Source organism: Euprymna scolopes, chromosome 1 (assembly GCF_053919585.1).
Source record: "Euprymna scolopes isolate OS-2025 chromosome 1, ASM5391958v1, whole genome shotgun sequence".
Classification (NCBI taxonomy): Eukaryota; Metazoa; Mollusca; class Cephalopoda; order Sepiida; family Sepiolidae; genus Euprymna; species Euprymna scolopes.
The window spans coordinates 99,500,170-99,525,435 of NC_136482.1; the positions used below are offsets into that span (position 1 = coordinate 99,500,170).

The 25,266-nt window shown below is 32.6% G+C and overlaps 1 protein-coding gene across 1 annotated transcript; it reads right to left on the reverse strand.

Annotated features, from left to right (window-relative positions):
- Positions 1 to 969: 969 nt before the first annotated feature.
- LOC145258317 (uncharacterized) lies at positions 970 to 25,266 on the reverse strand. The gene is made up of 2 exons (XM_080116452.1): positions 25,125 to 25,266; positions 970 to 7,442 (listed from the first exon to the last, which is right to left on the reverse strand). Exon 2 carries the CDS (start codon positions 7,414 to 7,416, stop codon positions 2,779 to 2,781), a length of 4,638 nt encoding a protein of 1,545 aa, XP_079972578.1. The 5' UTR covers positions 7,417 to 7,442; positions 25,125 to 25,266; the 3' UTR covers positions 970 to 2,778.

Below are 25,266 nucleotides of genomic sequence, written 5' to 3' on the forward strand. Positions count from 1 at the left end.
AAACAAAAAAAAAAAAATCCTGTGTATAAATAATTTATTTAAAGTCATTTTTTTTATGTATATCAATTGCAAAACCATATTTTTATTTCTTTGCATGGTTTTACTAAATGAAAAAGAAAAAAAAGTATTTTCTTCCCCCTTCTCTTTTTTTATTTATCACATCAGTTGCTAGATAACAATACATTTAAAAAAAAGTGTTTTTAAATCTTGTTAAAAATTTTTAAAAATAAACACAACACAACATATGTGAATTTACTTATATTTCTCCGGCAATCCTCTTGCTTTCGTAAATTTAGGTTTCTAAGAACTTACAATTGGTTAATGGATCTCATTAAAAATTTTTAGTTATAAATAATTTACTTGATAATTTTATTGATTTTTTTTACAAATTTAATCTCAACCAAAATACAAAACCTTGGAGGTAGAGCTAACCTCTTTTTTCCTTTGCCAAACATGCCGACTTTGACACCTGAAGAAAGTTGTAGGCTGCATCGACCAAAATCTTGTGCAAATAACACTCAAGATGAGAACAAATGTCCGATTACTCATCTAAAAAATTCAGAACTGAAAAAAAAAAAAAAATGTATTCAAACTACTGTTCTCATCCAGTTATACTCACATTTTGACTAAAATAACCTCCAATCTCCTTCAAGTGTATCTTGTTGAACTCTAGAATGTGTGAGGATTTTCAAATAGAACTCTTTATTCAATCTGAAGACGTATTTTGCCTCATTCCACTAGCCATGATCGATTTGATATTATGTTTTTGAACAAGAGCAAGCTACCTTTGTGGATTAAATAAAGAGTTTCATCCAAAAATTCTGGACATACTCCCAGAGATTACATCAGTCGAAACATTGTGAGAATAACATCCAAGATGAGGACAGTAATGCCAAGAAGCCAAATTATCAATCCTCAACTCCAAAATCTCAAAACAAAACATTTCAATAAAAAAAAGTGAATGTCATGCAGATGCATAGCTTTGGATTTATTGAAATTGACATTGGAGAAATTGTGTATTTCATGTTCATTTCTTGGAGAGAAAATAAACAAATAAATGAAAACCAACAACAGATCCATTTTGATAGTCAACTTAAATAGTTGTAACATTTTTTTTTTCTATTTTTTTTCCAACTAGTATCTGTTACTTAACTGAAGAGAAGTAACTTCATTCAATTTAATAATACATGAAATGGATACACTAGTCCAAAGAATCCTCAGCAAAGGTTTAAGTTATTTAGAAAACTTTGTGTGGATATTTACTCAAAGATTGAAAAACTCAATAGTAATTTACAGTCATTTTTATGCCACATTTGGGTGAACTTATTTATTATTTATTCCCCCTTCAGTAAAATTCCTTGAAAATATTATCTTCTATTAAAGAATGGACAATAGAAAACAGAAAAGAATGTCAATACTAGTTTTGCAAATTCATTTAAAGATGTTAAATAATCTGTTACTATTTAACAAATATTTTTGTCATTAGGTTTATCTGGGCTGATAGTCCAACCAAAAACAAAGGATCGTATTTTGTCTTAATTGGGGGAAAAATAAAAATGTACCCAATAATAAATGCATGTTCATTTATATATTCACATACAAATATAAGAGAAAAACAAGATATGCTTATATATATATATGCACCTTTCTTCATATTTACAAACACGGCACATATTAAAAGTTTTATGAAAAAAAAGGATAGTTTTAAAAAAATAAAATTTTAAGATAAAAGATTTATTCAAAAGATAAGGGTAAAAACAGGATTTACTCCAATTTTTAATTATTCTGGACATTTTTTAAAACCTGGATTTGTTAAATGGGCCTACAGACTAATTTAACTCCAGTCTTAATCAAGATGATGATCAAGTGTGTATGTAAAGCTTTTCTGATAGAATGTTCTATATTATGCTGCCTTTTTTTTTTTTTTTTTTTGTTGTTGATGCTGTTTCTCCAGGTAATATCAATAAAAAAAAAGATTTACTTAATCCATTGGGCTACACAAAGAATACCACTAAGTAAAAAATGAAACCCATACAAGATTTAGAGATGAGTTTTTTTTTTAATACAATTTCAGTTTTCTCCAGAAGTACTAACTCATTAATCAAGCAGTTTAGCACAATGCCTAAATTAGGCGGTTCCTCTTCTGAGGTACAGGTTTGAACCCTGTGAGAATCTCACTTTTCACTTTATGGTATTTTTTTTTTATATCTAGCCTCATGGACTAAATAAATCATTTGTTTAGTGGTATTAGCTGTGAAAAGATTAGCATAAAAAGCAGAATTATATACATACATACATACATACATATATATATATATATATATATATATATATATATATATATATATATATATATTATTTCATGTATCCACACAAAATGTTATAAGGAGACATAGTATTTTATTTATTGGTTTTCTGTATTTACTTCAACAGTGCTCAATATATGAGTAGAGCTAGGTAGTAAGTTATGAAAATAACTATGGCAATTAAGCTAGTCTTCTGCATAACATCCTCCCATAATTGTTAGGAATTGTTAGATTGACAATTTTCTATGGGGATGAAACATAGAACACTAAATTGCTATACATATTTTCATAACTTTATATATATAAACAAAAAAACACAGCAACCCAAGAATGAGCACCAAGTAATTTCAGGATGAGTAGTTTACTTAAGTTCAAAGTCAGACAAGGTTAAAAATTAAAATATTCATTTTTAACTTCTTTCTTAGTAAATGTCATATTCCTAAAGGAAATAAGACACACACACACATCTTTGCTACAAGTAAACATAATACTTTTTTTTTTCATGGTTGTCGTGGCAGCGAGATTCTTTTTTCGATACACCACAAACTCGTTTATGTTCTATGAGTGTCTGTTTAAGTTTGTAGCAGCGTCCACACTTACACTTGTACGGACGTTGCTCGTTATGTTTGTGAGATTTTAAAAGTTGGGCATTCGGATAGTTTTTCTCACAAATATCGCAGTAAAATCTATCGTCTTCCGTATGACCCCGCATGTGATTGTTATATGCAGTCTCGTTAGTAAAATTTTTCTTGCACAGTTTACAGAAATGGACCTTTTCTTGACGCCGGGCTTTCTCTCGTACATCTTGCTGAGAAATCCGTCGGTGCTTCTCTAAACTAGAAGATGGAGTGTAATTCTTATCGCTAGCATCATTGTCATGCGACGTCATCCCTTTATGAGTGCGCATATGATTTAGCAAAGATGATTTTATTTTAAATCCCCGCCGACAGATATTGCAGATATGAGGGTACACTGATCGCTTCCGGTGTTCTTCTTCAGACAAAGACCCAAAGAGACTTATGTGATTATTGTAGGCAATGAGGTAAGAAAATGTTAGGTCGCACACGCTACACTTGAGCGTTTTCTCCTCTGAATTGCCATGGTATGTGCGCTTATGTACCATGAAGAAGGCTTGAGTGGAAAATTGCTTACCACATATTTTACATGAATACAAAGGCTTCGATTTGTGGAGTTGATTGTGTTTAGTGAGAAAATCGAAAGTGAGAAATGTCTTTTGGCAAACATTACAAGAGAACGGTTTTTTGGAAGCTGGGTTGTTACTGCTGTTGTTTTGTCCGGAATTTTTACTGTTCTTTGTCTTACCAACTGCCGCTTGTACTTTTTCTAAAATTTCTTTATTTTCTGCTATTGTCGGAGTCATTGGTTCCTGCTTGATGATTTTGTTTGGAATTATCTTGTTGCATGTTCTACCAGTTTTCTTATCTTTTGCCTCATTCAGATTCATGAGAGAGAAATCTTTGATGTTTGTTGCCGAGCTGCTCGCTTCGGCTTTGATACTTTTAGTCTGAACGATTTTCGGAGGCCGACCGGTTCTATTTTTTTGGTGGTTGGCGTTGAACACAAAAGTTTTAGTAAGCATTGCTGGGTCTATGGGTTTCACAATTTTGTTTGCAATCATTTTTGTATAGCGAGCATTTTTCTTCTCCTTTTCTTCATTCAGACTAGCAAGGTAATCATCGCATGTCTTTTGTAGATGAAGCCATTCCTTGGATGGTGGGGCATGTGTGATACGGCAATTGAAGTAAGCTGAGATCTTGCGCGAGACAGCATTACAATATTCACACCGATATTGAGCTGTGTTCTCTGGATGGCTCCTCATGTGCTCAATAAACAGACAGCTCCAAGTGAAATACTGGCCACAAAGCGGACAGCGATGTGGCTGATCAGTCGTTTTCAGTTCCATGTATTTAAAAAAGTGATCCCGAGTGTGTATCTTCCCACACATTTTACAAGGGATGCCAGTGTCTTTGATGCTAGGTGGCAATAAAACTTTAGGCACATTGTAGATCGGTGGCATTGATTGGGGGGTAAAAGGTAGATTTACAGGCTTGCATATTTTTATAGGAGGCTTAAATATCTTTATCGGAGGCTTGAATTTCGCTTTCGGCACTGCTCGTGGCTTAGGAGTTGGGTACTCCACATCAGTAGATTCATCAGCATCTGATTCCTCAGAAGAGTCAGTGAATGTGGGTAATGGCTTACTATTCTTTTTTACATTTCTCAAGAGAAGGGGGCGGCTGCGATTTGCAGGAACCACAATTTCATCCTCAGCCGTATCTTCTTTCTTTATACTGGCTGCTGTAGGAATAGCAGCTTCCTTGGGTTGAGCGGCCTTGTTCAGTCCAAATTTTTGCTTCACATAATCTGGATCAACCTTTTGCGCTGTCTTTTTAACGGGTTTTCTTTTGCGCTGTCCTTCGTTATCAAAAGTTGACAATTTAGTACTGGCTAAATTGCGTCCAGTGATTTTCACTGTATTTTCTACTTTAACATGTTTTATCAAATTACTAGCAGATAGTTTTATATCTTTTTCTCGTTCACCAGATGTAGATTCTTCAAAAGAGACAGGTTCAGACTTGATCTTTTGGGTTCCATATGATCCTGATCCTACATTTTCGACGGACCCGGATGGTTCTTGACGGTGGTATTGTTGTCGTGAAGTGGAGCTTTGTCTCCTTGCTGGCCTTGGCTTGATAGTGAGGCCGAGGCCAGTATTGACATCTTTTCCAGTCGAAGCCAAACGGGCTACGGCCATTTCTCGCAACATAGCCTCTGCTTTACTTGGTCGGCCACGCCTCCTGGGGACGTTCAGCTTCACTTTGAGTAATTCCTCCTCAGTTAGTTTGGGCACTTCAATTTTTACAGGAGGTGCATTTGGATGTTTGGGCGGTCTACCACGACGTTTAGGTAGACCAGATGATGATAATGATGGAGATTCAACTTTGCACTGAATCCTGCGTGAATTCACTGCTCTCTGTTGTAACTTGGCTTTCAAGGATGCTATCATTGGCGGTCGGCCCCGTCGTTCAACAGATTTGAAAACCTTTAATTTATTAGGCAAGGGTGGTCGTCCTCGTCTCTTTGTGTTAACCAATACCTGTTTCTCTTTAATTTCAACAGAAAGTTTGATTCGTTTGCTTTCAGGCTGAATATTTTCAGTTTCTTTGACAGATGGAGATTCATCTAACTGATTTTCAGCAGGTCTCTTTAGATCATTTGTCACATAACTATTGTCTGTAGCAGAATGGTCATTAGTCACAGAATCATCAGGTGTCACAGAATGGTCACGTGTCACAGAACGATCACGTGTCACAGAACGGTCACGCACCACAGAACGATCACGCACCACAGAACGGTTATGTTTGAAAATGGTACCATTAGCAGAAACCTTTCTCTTAGAGCTGGATGGTCTCTTATGAGATTTGACTATAGGCTGAACAGCTGATTTCTGTATATTTTGATCAGGCTTGTCATCCTCTGACGGGGGAGTGGTCATTTTGTTTGTTGATTCCTCCTTTGTATTCTCTTCAACAGATGAAGATGCAGCAGTTTCGAAACCGTTATCATTCTTTGCGGAACAAGGAAGGAAAATGTTTGGCGTCTTTACCTTGTTGCTGCCAAACACTTCTGCTGAAATAGGCGTGGCATCCTTTGGGGTCGTCGATTCCTTACCTTTTACTTCGTTCTTTATGAATTTCAGTGCAGCGATGCGTAGGGCATCGTCAATTACCGAGGATGATCGGAATTCTGTTGAGCTTCCTAATGATTTCCACAAATCTGAAGAATTTAACGCCTTCTGATAATCAAATTTTCTCATTGGTAATTCTAATGGATTCGGACTGAGAATTGCACTGTTTTTTGAGGAAGGTTCATGAATGAAGCTACAGGGCTTCTTTGTGTTCTCACCTTTCCAAGGGTTATGGGGAGAAAACTTATTCAGTTGATTACCACCTGCACTTGATGGCCGAAAGAATGGGTTTGATGATAAAGCTCTTAATTTTGGTGATAAATTATGGTTTGACAATCCTAGCGTGTTAGGAAAACTTTCCCTTTTTAATGCCGTTAACGGGCCCATACTATGTCTGTCATCGGGAGCTCTCATCAGGGCAGAAAGTGACTGCAATTTTCGGAATTTTCTATCTCTTTTTCGTTGCCTTATTAAGGCTAATTGTTCAGGATCCATTGTAGCATAACGGGCTCTCCGGGAATCACGTCTGGATGCCTTGGAATTTAAAACGGCAGGAGCACTTTCAGCATTACTGTTTCTCTGCGGAACACCTATTTGGTCAGCGGGAGGAGAACCAAAAGGTACATTTTCACCTTTACGTGAGGGAAAAAGTATCTTACAGGTTTCTTCTTGGTCAACATTTGTCACTGGAGTTTGCTCCTGGCTGGGCGTGACGGGGCTGTTATTCAGCGGTCCATTAAACGGAGTTGGCATGTTGCTGATTTTAGGTCCAACCATTAAATGTTTGAAAGGTGAGCTGATAATGAGTGATGGACTCTGTTGATTCACACACATTGTACTGTTAGCCGTTTGAAAAAAGTTGCTTGTGTTAATGTTTGTATCGGTATTAGTAAACATACTAATACCATTGCTAGTATCATTGTTAGAGTTGCATGCATCACATGTTTCGTTGGCAGTCTTACAGCAATTACAAGGTGACTTTGTTTTATCCTGTTGGGTAATTTGAATAGACGTCGAAGAGAGTCCCTTTGTAGCTTTCTTGGCCTTATCGGTAGTTTGAATGATCGGGCATGGCCAACTTTTATCATAATTATCTGAAAGTAGCATTGTATTTGATTTCAAACATGGGTTTGCAGCGAAATCAGTAAAAAGGTTCTTCGTACCACTATCCAGGTTGCCTTTTGAAATAGGTTCTTGGAGTTTGAAAGAATTTAGTTGATTGGTCGAGGCAGATGATATACGAGATGACTTGCTTGAACTTTTTTCGGTTTTTAGTACCTTTTTACTTGCTTTTTTCACTTTATGGGATGATGATGATGACTTGGCAACATTGCTTTTAGTTGCTGTAGTAAATGGTATGATTGTTGTTTTATTTACACATGTGGTATTTGCAGGATCCATACTTCTTTTGTTGTTGTTTTTTAAACCTGTTAATAAATCAGAATAAAAAAAAATATTAGAAATCTAATAAAGTGGTTGAAAATAAAATAAAATCATATTCAAAAATTCTATTTAATTTAATTCTCTAATCAAAAGAATTTAGTCACCCAAATAAAACAGTTGTATTTCTTAATGCAGTGAACCTGTTAGATATTGAATGGGTAGATTTCCTAGTATATAATTTAATTAATTGAGAATAACTGGATATGGAACCACTGAGGGGTTAGCAGAGGTCAACTTGATAATCGCTTAGGCTGTAGGAATGTACTAAAAAAGCAGATAATACATCACATAGCTCAAAGAGAGAGAGTGATAAAAAGGAGAATTCGTTTGGAATCATGCGAAGCGTTCAGATAATAATGGTATGTGCTGACAAGATATAAGTAATTAGTGATTTTAATCTTTCGCTGACTCATTTCCACTGATCAGTGATTTGGAACAAAGCTCATGTTTAATAAATGATCATACATTTTTGTGAAGTACATTTTCGTTGTCTAAGCTGAAACTACAGCAGATAACTGTCATTGCATTGAAATATATTAGTTTCAATTATATTATTACTGTTTTATCAGTTTTATGAATAAATTAGGAATAGAAATATATTTTCTAGTATTGTACCAATCATTAAGAATTGTTATTTGTCAGAGATTAAAACTGTAATTAGGATAATTAAAAAATTGCGTTTTAACCACCTTTGCAATATCGCCGAGCAGGTAGAACTCTTAGCAAATAATTTAGTTATTTGAGAATGACAGTTAATGAAAACAGTTCAAAGGTTAGTGGAGTTAAACTTGATGACCCAGAGTCAAAAATTGAAAAAAAAAAAAAAAAAAAAAAATGGGCATGACATCACATGGCTCAAAGAGAGAGGGCAATAGAAATGAAAATACATTTTAAAGTATGTGAGGTGTTCAGATGAGTAATGGCATGGACTTACAGGATACAAGTAATTAATGATTTTAGTATCAAGCAAAATAAAATCCAGAGATAATAAAAGTAAAACAATAAAAGAAATAAACATCAATTATATTTAAACTTAAAACTATCCTTATTGACATAAGGTTATTTTTAGCCATTGACAAATATTTTGCCTTTTTGTTCTTTATTTTAGAAAAAACAAAAATATTGTATGCAGAAAATTTTTTTTTAGATATTCATTAGAACTTAACACTCCGATTGTTTACTGCTGGGAGATAGACAAACCAAATTACAACTGTAATTTATAATAAAATTTTAGCCCTCGTCAAGAATTCTCCCTATATTAAAAACAAAAATAAAGAAAATCTGTATGATGTATGTAGCCATGATGAAACAAAAATATCATATGCAAAAGTTATGCAAATATATCAAGCTTCTGTAATATATTGACTTGCTTTGAATCCATTAAAAGGACACATCACCAAAGGACTTTGGCTGTGCAGAGGTTCAATAGTTTGAGTTCGATGTGTGGAATCTGATAGGCTAAACATGCGAGATGCAATGTTTTCTCTCTAAAAAAAAAGTCAGTGAATCTTGCTGACTTGTATCTTGTCACCTTGCACACTGAATGACATCACAAAGCTATCATTTAACAGGTCATGGTATTATTTGAATTTTTTAGACTATTGTTCTCATCTTGAGTCTTATTTTCACAACATTTCAATTAATGTAACCTCTTCTAACCTTCCTCAGTAAACAAAATAAGTTTAAGGCTCCTAAAATTCAGACTAGAAATGTCCACAAGGACCCATGGTGTAGTGGATAAAGTACTTGGTAAAATCTAGTTGTAAGGTTGAACGTTTAATCTTCAGTGCAGGCGACACTCAAAATACAATTGCAAATTACTTCGGACTTCTACCCAATCGTGGCTGATGGTATAAAAAACATGCTACCCCCCATGGATTAAATAAAGGATTCCATTCAAAATTCTGTGCAGATTCCCCGAATTAAACAGAAAGATTCCAGAGTTCGACAAGCTACATCTGAAGAAGGTCAGAGATTACATCAACTAAAATATCTGAAAATAACACTGAAGATGAAAACAGTAATTTGAATAATTAATCCCCATCTCAAAAATTCAGAAACATAACAAGTCATGGATTATCTAGTTTTAATATATAACTTCAATATGTTTGCAATACTTAAGATTATTCAATTTAAAATGGCTACTTTCATTAATAATTGCCACTGTTAATATTAATTAATGGTCTCTATGGATCTTTTTTATACGGTGTAGAACAGTTAAAAAGTGTGTGTAATATCTTTCCTTCTCTACCCTTCCCCCATTCCTTCCCCGACAGAATAAATAACGCATTTTGATCTAAACTCAAAGATAAAAAATTTGTATCTTAATTTCAGATGAAAAGTCAATGGAAAAAAATTCCTTAAATGCCCCCCCCCCAGCTAATTTTGCTCCTACTGACTTTCAAAAAAAAAAAAAAAAAAAAAAAAAAAAAAAAATTTTTTTTTTTTTTTACAAGGGAGTCATCACTTATCAAGGTCCAAAGTAATCACTCGAAGATAAGTGTTACTGAGTGCACGGTTCTCATCAGGACAACAGTGTAATGATCATTAGGTATGGAAATTTGGGTATAATTTGATTATTTAAGACGACAGCTCAACAGGAACTTGCCCACATTGAACTTGAAGACGACCATATTGTAGTCAGCTGGAAAGCAGGCTAGAGGAACGGAGTTCCACAGGTGGGCAGTTCTAGGAAAGTTCATGGAATCTGCGTTTAAATTTAAGTACAGATAGTGGGAGAAAATGTTTGATAGTGTTTGTAGCTAGACGAGTCCTTTTTTGTAAAAGTTTGGCAAGTGGGGACTATAGATTGAAGCTCAAACAAGCACTTGCCATGAAAAAGACAGGTTTGCAACATCTTTTCTGTGGGAAAGAAGTTGCAGGGAAAACAAGGGCATCACTTACTAGGTTTCGAAGCTGGTTTTGATTCTATCAAGAAAGGACAAGGTGCTCTGAGCAGCTCCTGCTCAAATGTGGCAACAGTACTTTATCCTAGGATGTACTTGGCTCCAATATAGGTAAAGGATTGCATCTACAGTGAAATATCTACTGGAGTGATAGAATGATCCAACCGTTTTTCCAGTAATCTTGGCAACAGATTTGATCCGTGTTCCATTTCAGATCAGGAGTGAAAGTCAGTCACAGAAGCTTGTGAAGACATGGTGCTTCCCCAAGATGAGAGGCCTTCATTTCAGTTGGAACCAGACAAAGGGTCAGAACGTTTATGATGGAAGATACATTAAAATTAACCAGTCACTTTTTCCCTATTGCATCACATGCTCAAGGTCAGAAGAGAGAGAATCAGAGAGATTTTGGTCATTGCCGACCTTTGAAGTGTTGCCATAGATGGTAGTGTTGTCTGCATAAATGTCTATGAACGATCTAAGAATGTGATTTAGAAGATCATTGATGAATATCAGGAAGAGGCTAAGGATGGAATCCTGAGGGATGCCAGTGTTAATACTATGAGCTTCTGATTTCTGCCCATGGACGACTACTCTTATAAACTTATCAGAGAGAAAGAATTTAATAACTGAGAGGACATTTCCAGAAATTCCGTATTTTTGTGAAGAAGGCCTTTATGCCACACTCGATCAAAAGCCTAAAGCCTTTGGTATGTCAAGAGCTATTACTCTATTCCCTATATTGAAAACTACAAGGTGAATTTTCATGAATTTTTAAGTGATAGTGGAGAAATCGATTTTCTTCATAAAAAAAAATTGTTTTTGAGTTCTGCTTCCCCTTGGTTTAGGTAGAAAAGCAATTTTAAATTTGGTATGCACAATATTTTGTATTCATGCATAAAAAGATAGTGCCATTAAAAGAAATATCTAACAATCTTTAATTTGCTATGAATCATATTACAAAGATTCAATGTGTTAGCTGTTGAAATGAATGTTACATGACCAGTCAAAGTTAAAACTTTTGTGTCATTTTTACATGTTTTTTTTTTTGGAGGTAATGGGATTTGAACCAACATTAAGGCTGACTTCCGTTAATAATTATTGCTTCCAATTCTTTTGCATTTACCACAAGATGACATTACATTTGTAAGAACTTTTGCACTTATTTAAAGCTTGCATTTTTACTTCTACACTGAAATTTGATTTCTGGACTATTAGCATACAAGATGGAAAATTGTCTAAATTTCCAACAAAGTTTAAATAGTCACAATTCAGTGGCTAATTATTCTACCAAAATAAATTTACTAGCTAGCATTATGTTTTGCAAAGTTTTCAGATATAATGGAAATAAAATTTAGATTTTGAATACTCACTAGTACTTCCATTAGTTTGCATTAATATTAATTGTACTTAGCTTAACACTTTACATCAGTTTCACATCACTGACCATCAGAAATGTAAACGATTCATCTCTAATGTGTTAATTATAATTTGTTATCATGCCTCAACAATATAGACTTTGTTGCATGTATGGAATTTTGTGTGATGTTGATACATTTTGTGATGTCATTTACAGTGTGTTGGATGTTAAGCAAACTATTTTACATTGTGTCGAAATGGATAACCACACATAAATAAAGTGATTTATATATAGGTGATACATGAGAAATGTTATCAGCATTACAAGCATATGCTGTATTTTAGTGGACATCGGCAATATTACATACCTAATGTACTTCAACAAGTCATATCTTTTTTATTTGTGGGTCAATTTTTAAAAGAATTACATTGATGGAAAGAGAATAGAATAAGCATTCCAATGATGTCAATTTATTCTTCTTTCATGCGTTCAATATTTTTATGCGCTAAGTTAAAAATGAAAAAACAGTAAAAAATGACAATAGCAAAAAGGGAAACTGTTTTCAATGTTTACATTTTATACGTTACGTTTGGATACATATGCGCAGGGTCAAATTTGATTGAATATGGCTGAAATTTTACAGGCTATATAAACACAGAAGTTCATCTCTACTGAACTTTGATTTATATTTTTACGACTGCAGGAAGCAAAATTACGACTGAGCAAAGTTGACAAAGAATATTTCAAAATTGATAAGATAAATCGGCATATATTATCCATTTTCATATAGATAATAGTTTCAGAATTATTTTCAGGTATAATATGTAAATATTTGATAATTATTAATTGTGCAGAAATTTCTTTAAAATGTTATCTTTTATAGAAATTCAAATCCTCTTAATAGGAAACAGTTTGCTATGTGCTAATGCGCTGACCAGTGTTCAGCTGACTAAAGTCAGCGCATTAACAAGTTTCGTTTGTATTCTTTTAAAAATAGAAAACTGTTTTTCTGCTTTCAAAAAGTTTTTCAAATTTGATTTCCAAACTATTTTGTTGTTTTTGTACTAAAAGTGTTAAAAAACAACAAAATGTACTAAGTACATGCGTTTCTGTTATGGTATTAAGGTAGAATTGTGTTCTTTAGTGGTCCAAAAACTAAACAAAAGAAACAAATATATAACAAATAAAAGGTACTTGTGCATTTATGCTATCATGCTGTAATAATAACTTTATTATTTAGAAACCCATTTTTAACATGGGGAGGGGTGTTTTATTAACTATTCTGTACTTTCACCTAACAATTAAATAAAAAAATATATTGTGAAACTTGAAAATACTATTTGAAAAAATAGCACGGTAACATAAGTGCATAAGCACCCAAATAAATATTACCAAATGCAAGATAAGTTACTCTTCTACCTAGTTGGATAAATTTTTAGTGTATTTATTTAATGTAAAATGTTTGTTTAGTTTGAAAAATATTAATTTAATGTAAAATTGAACTTTGATAGATTCATTCGGGGATGAAGAAAGTCAGATGAGTAAGTGAAAAAGACGTTTTTTTTTGGGGGGGGGGAATAATAGGAACTTATGCACACATACTTATATGTTTCATTAGGTATTGACTAGTGTTGGGAGGATTCCTAAATTTTTTCCGATTCTAGGAAAATGTTGATTAAAGATTCCAATTCCGGTGGAATTGTTGCTTTGAAATATACCATTATACAATCGAAAGTTTTTGTGTAGAGAAAAAATTTGTTACAGCAAAAAAGTGGAAATACAATTAAGGGAATTTCAAAAATGATTAAATTTTTTTCATAAAATTTCTTTCATTGAAGATAAAAGTCAAAACAAATATTTTAACCATGAATTAAACATGCACCATAAAATTAATAACAATCAATTTCAGGAGTTATTTTATATATTAAAAAATATAAAGAAAAAGGGTGGACGTACATGAATACTACCCCTGTAATGAAAGACACATCGGCTCCGATGTTGTACGTTGTTCAACTGAGGGAGAAGTTATTATTTTTACAAGGAAAGAATTTTTGCGTGTGTGACCTAGATTTTTTTCTTTTTCTTTTTTTTTTTTTTTTAATTTATTTTGGCTTAAAATTTCCGCATGATTTTTGTTCTTATGATTTTTTTCGAGGGGATGGATATTTTTTTTTGCCGGAGTCTATATAATTGTTAACAGGAAAATTGGTGAAAGTCAAAATGGAATCCGCGCTATTTTGAAATATTATTTTCAAGTTTAATTATGTTCACGGGACTATAAACCATTCACAAAATTTTGTGGATCCGCTTATTGGTGTTTGCACCAATAATATTGAAGCCTACTGGTTTCGTATTAAAAGAAGACTGAAATACATATCGGGATCAGTAGGAGAAATGAAATGGTCTCATGTTGATGAGGCAATGTATAGAGAGGCTTATAATATGAAAAGTGAAAAAATATTAGATAATTTTGAAACATTTTTAGAGCATGTTCATGAAAAATATGATAATTAAAAAAAATCCCAATAAGCTTTGAGAAAAAAACATGTTTTGAACAATTGAAATTTTTATTTATTTTTAAATAAAAAATAATTATTGAAACAAAAACAGTAGTGTTCTCGTCGAGTAGTTTTTATTTTATTCAAAAAAAAAAAAAAGGTACTCATGCACTTATTGAGCCGTGCTGAAATAATGACATTATTTAGAAAACCATTCTTAACATGGGGACGGGAGGGTGTTGTGTACCTATTCTGTACTTTCACCTAACAATTTAATAAAAATAGGTATCGTAAAACTTTAATTATACTTGAAAATACTATTTTAAAATAGCGCAGACCAATAAGTGCACTCGCACCAAATAATATTTCACTGTGTTTCGATCTACGACATTCCATGAGAGGTACGTACACGCTAAAGCTTTTTGTTTATATTTGTTTATCGCCACAAGTGCTAATTTTGACTTTCACCAATTTTCCTTTAAAAAACAATTAGAAACTCTTCAAACATTGGGTGAGGTACTTAAACCATTAAAGAAATAATAATAATAATAATAATGGTAACATAAGTGCATAAGCACCAAATTTTTTGTTTTTGTTTTGCTTTTATTTTGTTTGTTTGTTAAATTCGGCAAAAGAAACAAATAAATAAAAATAACAAAAGAATACAAAAACAATAATAAAAAAAAAAGGTCTTGTAAAACTTTAATTAAATTTGAAAATAATATTTAAAAATAGTGCGGATTCCATTTTGACTTTCACCAATTTTCCTGTTAATAATTACATAAACTCCGTCAAAAAAAAAAATCCATCCAAAAAAACAAAAAAAAAAACACAGATAAAATCATCATAACAAAAATCGGTGAAGCTTAGATAAGTAGGTCCGCAGATGAGCCTCGTTCTGACATTCAGAAAATTTAGGTGAAGCTACCAAAAAGTAACCCTTTGGAATTAAGATGAATATAAACAATATTTTTAAAATTAATTTCTTAATTTTACTTAAAAACAAAATGTAAACATATATAAACAAAATATTTTAGAAAATAATTTCTTAATTTTAAATAAAAATTGATTGTAAAGAATTTTTTTTAAATAATTATTGAAAAATATTGTAAAGTGTTTACGTAGCTGGTTCTTTGGGATAATAGGGGCGCCTGAAACCCCCCCCCCCTTCCAAAACGAGAAAAGCTTTAGTATTTTTACTATTTTAAAGAGCTTCTTTTTTTTTTTTTTTAAAGTTTGAAACACAAGTAGTGGCTAGTTAACTTAAAACAACAAGTGCGCATGGCAGAAATTCTTCAGGGTTTGAATGTATTGTAATGCTTTTATGGTGGTCGAAAAACGTTTTTCAGCCACCATATTACTTCCTATTTACTTGTCTCCCCACGAGGGCAGAGTTAGATACAAGGTGGGTTTTTTAATGTAGAGAAGCATTTATTATTAAAAAACGAAATAGTGAAATATAAAAGCAAGTTAAGCTAAAAGTAAAAACAAATGTTTTTTTTAATTCAAAGAATTAAAGAAAAAAATTCAAAGAAATTTTGAAACTCATTAAGATAAATAAAGATTACCTTTAAAGTAGTTAATAAAATTCTTGTACATCATATTAAATATGTTATGAAAAGTTCTATGACGTTTTTATCATAAATTTTTGAGAGCATTAATCTCACTTTAAACAAACAGTTCAACTTAAAAATATAAGAGAATCGTAATGAAAGAATCATAAATCTAAGGTATTTTTTAACGATGCGATTCTGATTCCACCCAAAATAAACGATTCTTACAATTAACGATTCATCGTCCCACCACTGATTTTGACCCCCCTTCCCTCTTCATTTAAAAATTAACCAAAATTTAGAAAATCAACCAATCTTAATGGAATTTTCAGTATTTAATTAACAATCACATAATATAATGAACTCATTATTTTTTTTAAATTTTAGTGAAAATGTATAATTTTCTGTATACAAAAACACCTTTACTAAAGTTAAGTTTTAAGTACTAAAAAAATATGCATAAATTTTTGTTTAATTTTTTTTTATATAAGAGTAAAAGCATTGTAGATGTTAAAAATTAAAAAAAAAATTTTTTTTTACTTCAAGAACATTACGAAAAAGAACCTTAAAGCCCATGTTGATAAAATCAATATTGCTCAATGGAAAATTAATTTCTTGAAGTATTAATATTATCATTAAATAAAGCATTGTTTATTCAATATTTTCTACGAAAAACTGAAAAAAATAAAAATAACTGAAAAAACATTTCATGTTATTTTAATAATAAGTGAAGCATGCATAATCCCCCGTGAGTGCACAGTGAACGAGGCATAAAAAAAATGACTAAGTTCAGCATGCCCCCCCCCCATTTAGCCCCTCCAAACCCCAGGGGAGGTCGAATGCTGGTGAAAATGAACAAATGGTGCAGTTTTAGGCCATAACATATGTAAATTTGAGTTCTACACCATGCAAAAAAAGAAAGTCCATCATTGCCCCCTCTTCCCATTTAGCCACAAAAGTCCCCAAGGCTTTAACATATTTAAATTTGAGTTCAGCACCATGCAGAACTGCTAAATAGACATACACAGAAAATTTTGGACAAATATGGTAAAATAGTCCCAAAAATGAAGTGTTTTTATTAGCCCTAAAAAAGCCCCTGGGGCACACTCAAAAAGGTATAGACAAACAAAATTATATAGAAATCAGTTAGTTACAACTTTTCAGAAAGTTTTATAAAAATCCAAGGCATCAATTTTTTTTTTAATAAATACAAAAATGTTAATTTTAGCCATTTTAACTTGAAAGGTACCCCTAAGGGAGCAACCGGAGTTTTCCCGGAAATCTGTTGTTACTTTTTTACAAAATTTCAAAAAATTCCAAGGTGTAGTTATTGAGAAAAGTGCGGAGAGACGAACAGACGAACGGACAAGGGTGAATTTACAGGTCTGCACTTCTTTTGTCAGGGGACCAACAATTCTCACAAAAATTTCAAATATATTAGAATATTTTTCTTGTAAATACGATGGTGTAAACATTAGTGTAAGAAATTTATTTTATAATCCTGAAAAAAAAAAAATTTATATCCAGGATTGCTAAGAAAAAAATAATTAAAAAAAAAAAGTATTATTTTTAATAACGATTAATTTATATGATTTCATTTAAATTAATATGGATGAGCAAAATTATATTAAAAAAGCAGCAAAATTATATTAAAAAAAAAAAACAGAAGAAAAAATACAGATGGAAACAGATAGGATTTTCATCCCATCCACCGTATCCTCTTTAATTGTTGATAAATTGTTTTTGTTTATTTTTACGAATAAATTGTCAGTATAATCGGTAATTTTAACTGAATTTTTTCACACTTAAAATGCACTTTTACTTTAATTTAAAAAGGATTATACTTGTTTGAGAATAAACGGAGTCATGATGGAAAAAAGTAAATATATATTCTAATCAAACAACTATGTTCTTTTTATTACAACAAATAGGATTACCAAAATTAATGAATATTTTTTTATACTCTTCAAAAATACAGAACTCAAGGTATAATAATGTTTCAATTCCTCTATAAATTTTAAAATAAAATTGACTGTGTGACATATTGGACTTCCGTAGAACTTATGTGCGATGCTTTGTCTGTTGTTTTGATTGCGTGAAGCTAGATCTGTTACTAAACTCTCGCTTTTGGAGGCTAATTAAGCTATTTTATGTACAAACAAGGTGTTTTTTTTTTGTTTGTTTTTTAATTCAATATCTGAAGACTTTACTAATTACTTTTGAAATAGTTCTAGAAAATTAATATTTATCTTTCAATGGACTTTTACAATGAATTTATTTAACTTACAAATTTAGCTGATTTGTCAATTTCCTCCGCCACTACCATGAAAACATTTTTCATTATAACTTTTTTCACAAGTAAAAAAAATTTTTTTTTCCTTTTAGAGATTAACTTTAGGCTTTAATCTTTCAAGCATAATCAAAAAGTAATTAGAAACCTACAAAAAAATGATAAGTCGGCTTTCAAAACCATGTCCCTTATCACTTTTCACCATTAAATTGCAAGTACCTCTGTTTCATCCATTTTAAGGAATAGCCAATGTAGAGGATCACTATTCTGCTGTGTCGTGACTCAGCAATGAGAACTGGTGAAAATCAACTAGATGGTCGAAGGTTGGATACCTGGCCTAGGATGGGTGCTCAACTAGCCGCACTGAAAAGCTGTAATATAATGAAACAGTCAGCCTGTAGACGACTTTATAAGATATCACCTGCTGCTTCTTAGCATAATGCAAAGCATTTTGTAAATAAACAAATAAAGCACTGTAAAGTTAGCAGTCAATGTTTAGATAAAGACATTATAGATATCATTTAACAGTGCTTGTCTCCTGGGTCATTGATGAGAGCTGCTGACTATCAACTAGATGGTTGAAGGTTCGATCCCCTGGCTTGGAGTAGGTGCTAGTCTAGCCACACTGAAGTGCTGTGATACAGCGAAACAGTGCTTGTAGATGACACATATGTATATGGTACTGGTAAGAAAGATGCCTAGAGTGAGTACTGACGGAGAATCTTCAGACAGTCCCAGAAATGGACAAAGCAATTTACGATTTGAAAAATCCTTCCTTTCAACTATTTTTTTGGAAGGTTTTTCAACTTTTATTAATTTTTTTTTTTTGAGAGGTTAAAGTTTTTTAACCTCTAACCCTTCTCATGCTTAGTATCGTCTGCCTTTTTACATTTTGTTTGTCAATACTCAAAACTGATTTCATAAGAACTAGCATCCTTTGCGTGCCAATTCTTTATAAATACCATATATGTGTCTAGCTGTAACTATTTCTGCAGTTCATGAACTGTGCAATTTTTAGATAGGATTTTCAAGTTAAATTAAATTTTTTATGCTATCTTTTCTTTATTAAATTTTTAAGTGAAAGTACACAATAGTTAACCCCCCCCCCACACATATTAAGAATGGATTTCTAAATAACATTACTTCAGCACGGTCCGGAAACTGCTGAAAATACAGAAGCTTTTTACTTTCATGTTGCTTTTTTCTCTTTAAAATATGCCGTTTTAATTTTTTTTTTTTTTTACTAAATGATTCTCCTTTTTAAATAAGATTTTGAAAGTTAAGCTTCATTCTGTTTGTATTACAATCCACAGAGGTATGAAAAAGTTGTCAAAAACAATCATATAATAAATGCAATGAAAGGTAAAAACAGTTACTTTTCTACCTAACAGAATAAGTTTTTAGTGCTTTCATTTAAATGTAAAATGTTTATTTGGTTCGAAAAACTAGTAATATTGAGTGCTACCGGAAAATTAGAAAAAAATGGCTGCGATGTCTCTTTGGAGTCATAATTACTTAAAAAAAAAGAAATAAAATAAAATGGCGATAAAAACCCACCCAAAAAATGTCACTGTAACATTTATTGCATGGGTTTCTACTACCATTTTGTTTTACTTCTTATTTTGAAGTCTCTACAAAGACTTCAAAGACACTGTAGCCATTTTTTCTTGTTCTCTGCTAGCACTCAATATTACTTGTTTTTCAAACCAAATAAACATTTTACATTAAATAAAAACACTAAAAACTTATCCAGTTAGGTAAAAAAGTAACTTATCTTGCTTTTTATAATATTTATTTGTTATATATTTGTTTTTTGACAAGTTCGTACCTCTGTGAATTGTAAAACAAACCCGCTTAATTATTATGGTAAATCATAAGTCACTAAATTATAACTAATTTTTTTCAAAGCAATGTTCTTTTTATCTCTAGAAAATTGAATGTACTATGAACTTTCAGGAGCTTTCTTCGTAGTATATAAAAATATTTTTTTTTTTAAAATTGTTAACATCTATGATACTTCATGTTAATAAAAATGCAAAAATGAATTTAGGAATTTTTTTAGTACTTAAAAACATAACTTGACTTGTATGAGAGTGTCCTCCTCTCTATGCATTTTTTTTACCTTCTTTTTTTACTTTTTCCCGATGATTATCATAGATTACAGACTTAACTATTATATCGGCAGAGAAAATTTTGATAAAGAATTTAATGACTTTTAGGAAGGGGGTTCACATTCTCATTATAATGTTCTACCTACTTGCTCCCTGACTTACTGTATATCTCTTTACCGACATGTTACGTGATTAGTCATGGTGAGAGTTCCTTAAATTCCCTTACAAAAAAAAAAAAAAAAAAAAAAAATTAAAAATAAATAAATGATCCGGTGTGAGAAATTACACAGGTTGAATCGTGTCACCTCATTGGTTGATTAGTTCAACACATTGTTTTTAAAACAGCCTTTCTCATTGGTTGATTTCAAATATTAAACTGAGCGAGCGCGGGCCTGTTCAACAGAAATTTCAGTCTGAAAAAAAACTTTAACATGATGGACTCATTTTAATCTTCTTAATTTGTCATGGAACCTTTCAGACCTACCGAGTTAGGTGTTGTTTTTTCTTGACGTAACATCGTCTTTTCAGTCAGCAAAGATTGTTGGATATTTACAACTTTGTCGGAAACATCTGTTTTACTAATCAAACTAATCGAATTAAATGAATAATTTTCAATAACTTTTCAAAGAATAATATCTAATCTTCACAGGAGATGCTTCATTACTACTTCGTCATGAAGTCATACTACCAAGTGTAGCAGAACAAGCAAAATAATGCAACACATTTTGCAAGAGAAAAGAAACGACCTGTTACTAAACCATCAGGTTAGTGCACTTTCAATGTTGTGTTTTCGCCCTCTGCCAAAGTTCTAAGTTATGCGGGAATAAATTTCTCATACTGGAAATATATTCTAAGTGTCTTTTAATACTGGAACAGTAAGCCATCTTTTTTTTTTTTTTTTTTTGATTATCAAAGTTACATAGACATGAAAACTACATACAAACAATCTCACCGGTCATGTGACATATCGGTAAAGAGATGAGAGTAAGTAAGTAAGAGCAGGGAGCAAGTAAGTAGAACGATATAAATAATTTTTTCCTCCAGCTATGAAATAAATAAAATGCCTGACATGTTAAAATAAATACAAACATAAATTTTGTAATTAATTAAATTATATAATTTAATTAATTACAATATATATATGTATATGTATATATATATATATATATATACACATACAGTGGCACCAAAAAGAAAGTCTGCACTTGTCATTTTTTTTAAAAACCACAAATTTAAACTAAATTGAATGTAATTGTTTAAACCTATGCTTCATTTGATTTGCCTTTTATTCCTCTATAATTTTACCTGTTCATATTTGACTTTTAATTGAGGTATCCTAGTGATCATATCAATTTAAAAAATTAACTTCAAATTGTGAAGACAAAAAGAAACTCTGCACAATGGAAAATCGTCATTTAAATGTAACTTTAGAACATTAATGCAATACAAATACAACAAGAATACAATGGACGAGTTAATATTTAGTAGCATAGCTCTTCTGCAATTTGACAGCTTGCAATCTTTTGGGCATTCCTTAGTCTGTAGCAATACTCCAGTGAAAGGGCATCCCACCTCTCTTTCATTTTTGTCCAAAGTACTTCCAGATTTGAAATTTTATCATTGTGTAAATGTTGCTTGATGTAATGCCATATGTTTTTGATAGGATTGAGGCCTGGAGATTGTGCAGGCCAATCCAAACACAGAATATCATGCTCTTCAAGTAACCTCTTGACATTGCCAGCTGTGGGAATCGGAGTATTACCCTGCATGAAGATGGGATTATCATCCAAATTCCAGCCAAAGTATGGTAGAAAATGCTCAGTCAACATTTTAATGTACTTGGTAGAATAAATTCACCTTTGCAAGTGAATTATAGGCCTTGAACCATTGTCACTAATAACGCCTCACACCAAAACTGAACTTCCACCACCTTGCAGCATTGGAAATTTACATATAGGGTTAAATTCTTCATCCTCCCTTCGACAGACGTATTGCCTACCATTACTGCCTAGCCTATTGATTTCGTCACTAAAAATCACTTTTGACGAATATGAAGAGTCATGATCTTCATTGCCTCTGACAAAGTCCAGACAGCATTTTCTGTTCTTAACAGAAATCATTAGCTTGCATTTTGCAACACAGTCTTGCAAATTAAATTCCATTAATGTGTTCTTACCTGTAGAAAAAAAGCACTTTTTAACGGGATAACACTGTTGTTGAATTTGAGGAGCCGTTTCATATCTGTTTCTGAAGCTGCGGATCTTGATAGCATTGTTTTCCTTTTAAAAAGTAACTCTAGGACGACCAGATTTAGGGGCATCACAAACACTGCCGGTGTTTTGGTGCTTTTGCAAAGTCATGCGTACCGTTTTTTCATCACAATTCAATCTGCGGCCAATTTCTCGATTGGGTAAACCAGAAAAGTGGAGATTAATGAGCTCCTGACGATCACTAAGAGAAAGTCGAGGCATACGGACTAAATGTTACGTTGTATAACCTGGAACAACAAGAATTATAGTTAGAGATACTTTGTTGCCTGAAAGGTGGATATTTTAAGCTGGTTTTAAGCTCATTTGTTGCTGCAGAGTTTCTTTTTGCCTTCTCGATTTGAAGTTAATTTTTTTAAATTGACATGAACACTAGGATACTTCAATTAAAAGCCAAATATGAACAAGTAAAATTATACAGGAATAAAAGGTGAGTCAAATGAGGTATAGGTTGTTTAAACAGTTACAATAAATTTAACTTACATTCGCGGGTTTTGAAAAAATGACAAGTGCGGACTTTCTTTTTGGTGCCACTGTATATAAGTAACGTAAAGGCAAGAAAGACAGAAACGTGGTCCCACAACTTTATATGACATTCATCAGGTAGGTTTTTACCAGTGTTTGTTTTATTTTTATTTTTAAGCCATTATTGAGACTTCAATGATGTAGGAGTAACATCACTGTCATTTTTCTTGTTATCATGTAACGCTCAACACTACTTTTTTTTTTAACCGAATAAACATTTTAAAGTAAGTAAAAACACTAAAATTTATTCGGCTAGCCTGAGCCCAACTCTCTTCCTGATCTACATCAATGATCTCTCAAAATACATACTTAAATCATTCGTTGGAATTATGCTCATGACATGACCATCTATGGCAACACATCAAAGGCTGTAAATGACAAAGTTCTCTCTGATTCTCTCTCCTCTGATCTTGAGTGCATGGTACAGTGGGGGAAGAGGTAGCTGGTTACTTTTAATGCATCTAAAACCAAGCTCATATCTTTACATCATCAACGCTCTGATCCCCATCTGGCATCAATTGAAATGGATGGCTCTCGTCTAGGGGAGGCTCCATGTTTTGACAAGCTTCTGGGACTGACCTTTACTCCCGATCTGAAATGGAACACGTGCATCAAGTCTGTTGCCAAGGTCCCTAGACAAATGGTAGGATCCTTCTACCGCTCCAGAAGATATCTCACTGCTGATGCAATTCTCTATCTGTATAAAAGCCAAGTAAATCCAAGGATGGAGTACTGCTGCTTCCTCTGAGCAGGTGCTGCTAAAAACAGCCTATCCTGCCTTAACAGAGTATAAAATAGACTTCGGGGCTTAGTGGGGGATGCCCTTTTCACTTCCCTGCAACCTCTCTCCCACAGAAGAGACGTTGCGAGCGTGTCTTTGTTTTATTGTTATTTCCATGGGAAGTGCTCGTCTGAGCTCCAATCTCTGGTCCCTCCAAACCAATCTTTCACGAAAAACACCCGTCTAGCTGAAACCACTATCAATAATTTTCCCCACTCTTTATCTGTGCATAAATCAAAACGTAGATTCCACGAAAAAAACTTCTTTCTTAGAAGTGCACGCCTGTGAAACTCTGTTCCGACCGTTTGCCTGTTTCCCACCTGACTACAACTTGGATGTTTTCAAGTCCAACATAAACAAATTCTTGATAAATCGCCCCCTTAAGTAAGACACTTTATTAAATCTCCATTACTAACGATTGCTGCTGCGATATTATCCCATTGATTACTGGACACGCAATAGCCCTTATCCCAGAGTGGCTTCAAGGCCTTGATAAGTGGTGACTACCATGTAAAAAAAAAAATTGTTTTTGGATCACTTTTTTTGTACGTTTGTCTATTGTAAAAAAAAAAACAAAAAAAAAAACCCCTCAAAATAATAAGCTAAAAAGAGGTGAAATAGCCGTTTTAAAAGACAACAATAATTAGCTTTTATTTTTCTCTCAGAGTGTTCTTTTTGGGGAAAGCTGGATACCTCAGAACACCACCCATTTAAAACTAACCTTGTGCCTAACTTTGCGCACGTGTGGAAGCAAGAGTAAATAGAGACTAAAATACGATTTTATCACCAGTTTCCCTCCACCTGAAAGAAGGAGGGGGAGGGCTACATTTTCACCATTAGCAATGAAGTGTCGAGCGTGGCCTATTTGACATTCTACCATCCCCCCCCTTCTCGTGTTATAAATCTTTGCATTTAACAACAATCGATTTTAAAAAATGGCTTATTAACTAAACAAGTTAAAACAAATAAATAAATATGAACCTAAGAAAAGATTCAAAGTAATTCTTTATTTTTCGCGTTTGTTGTTTTTTTTGTTTTTACTTTCAATACGTGACGACCCTATCTGACATGGAAAACATGAAAACTTAAACGGGGAACATAATGCAAAACAAAGATGATACGTCTAGAAATAAATCGATTTCTAGATATTTAAGATGTACTAAATGGACATTACGAGAAAATAAATTAAGATAACACTCCTCAAAAGGATTTAAAAACAACAACAAAAAAGGGGTCGTGGTTGCTGGTTGTTAATGTTAGCCATTTTCTTTCTTGTTTTATAAATCTTTTACAACCGAGCAATTCCAACATATGGATTATAAGAAAACTGATACATCGAGCACAGGAAACATTGAATTAAAAACAAAACAAATATTACCTAAACTTGGCAGAGATGGGGTCGATCAAAGTGGGGCTACCATAGTAATACATTAGATAAGTTCTTAGTAGGATTTAAATAACATTCAACATTCGACACTGTGAAACGCTGACCAGTTTTTAACAATGGACTTTATTCGAAT

Bases quoted from the DNA above. Each gene is read 5' to 3' on its own strand.
- LOC145258317 (XM_080116452.1), bottom strand. From the start codon at position 7,416: ATGGATCCTGCAAATACCACATGTGTAAATAAAACAACAATCATACCA.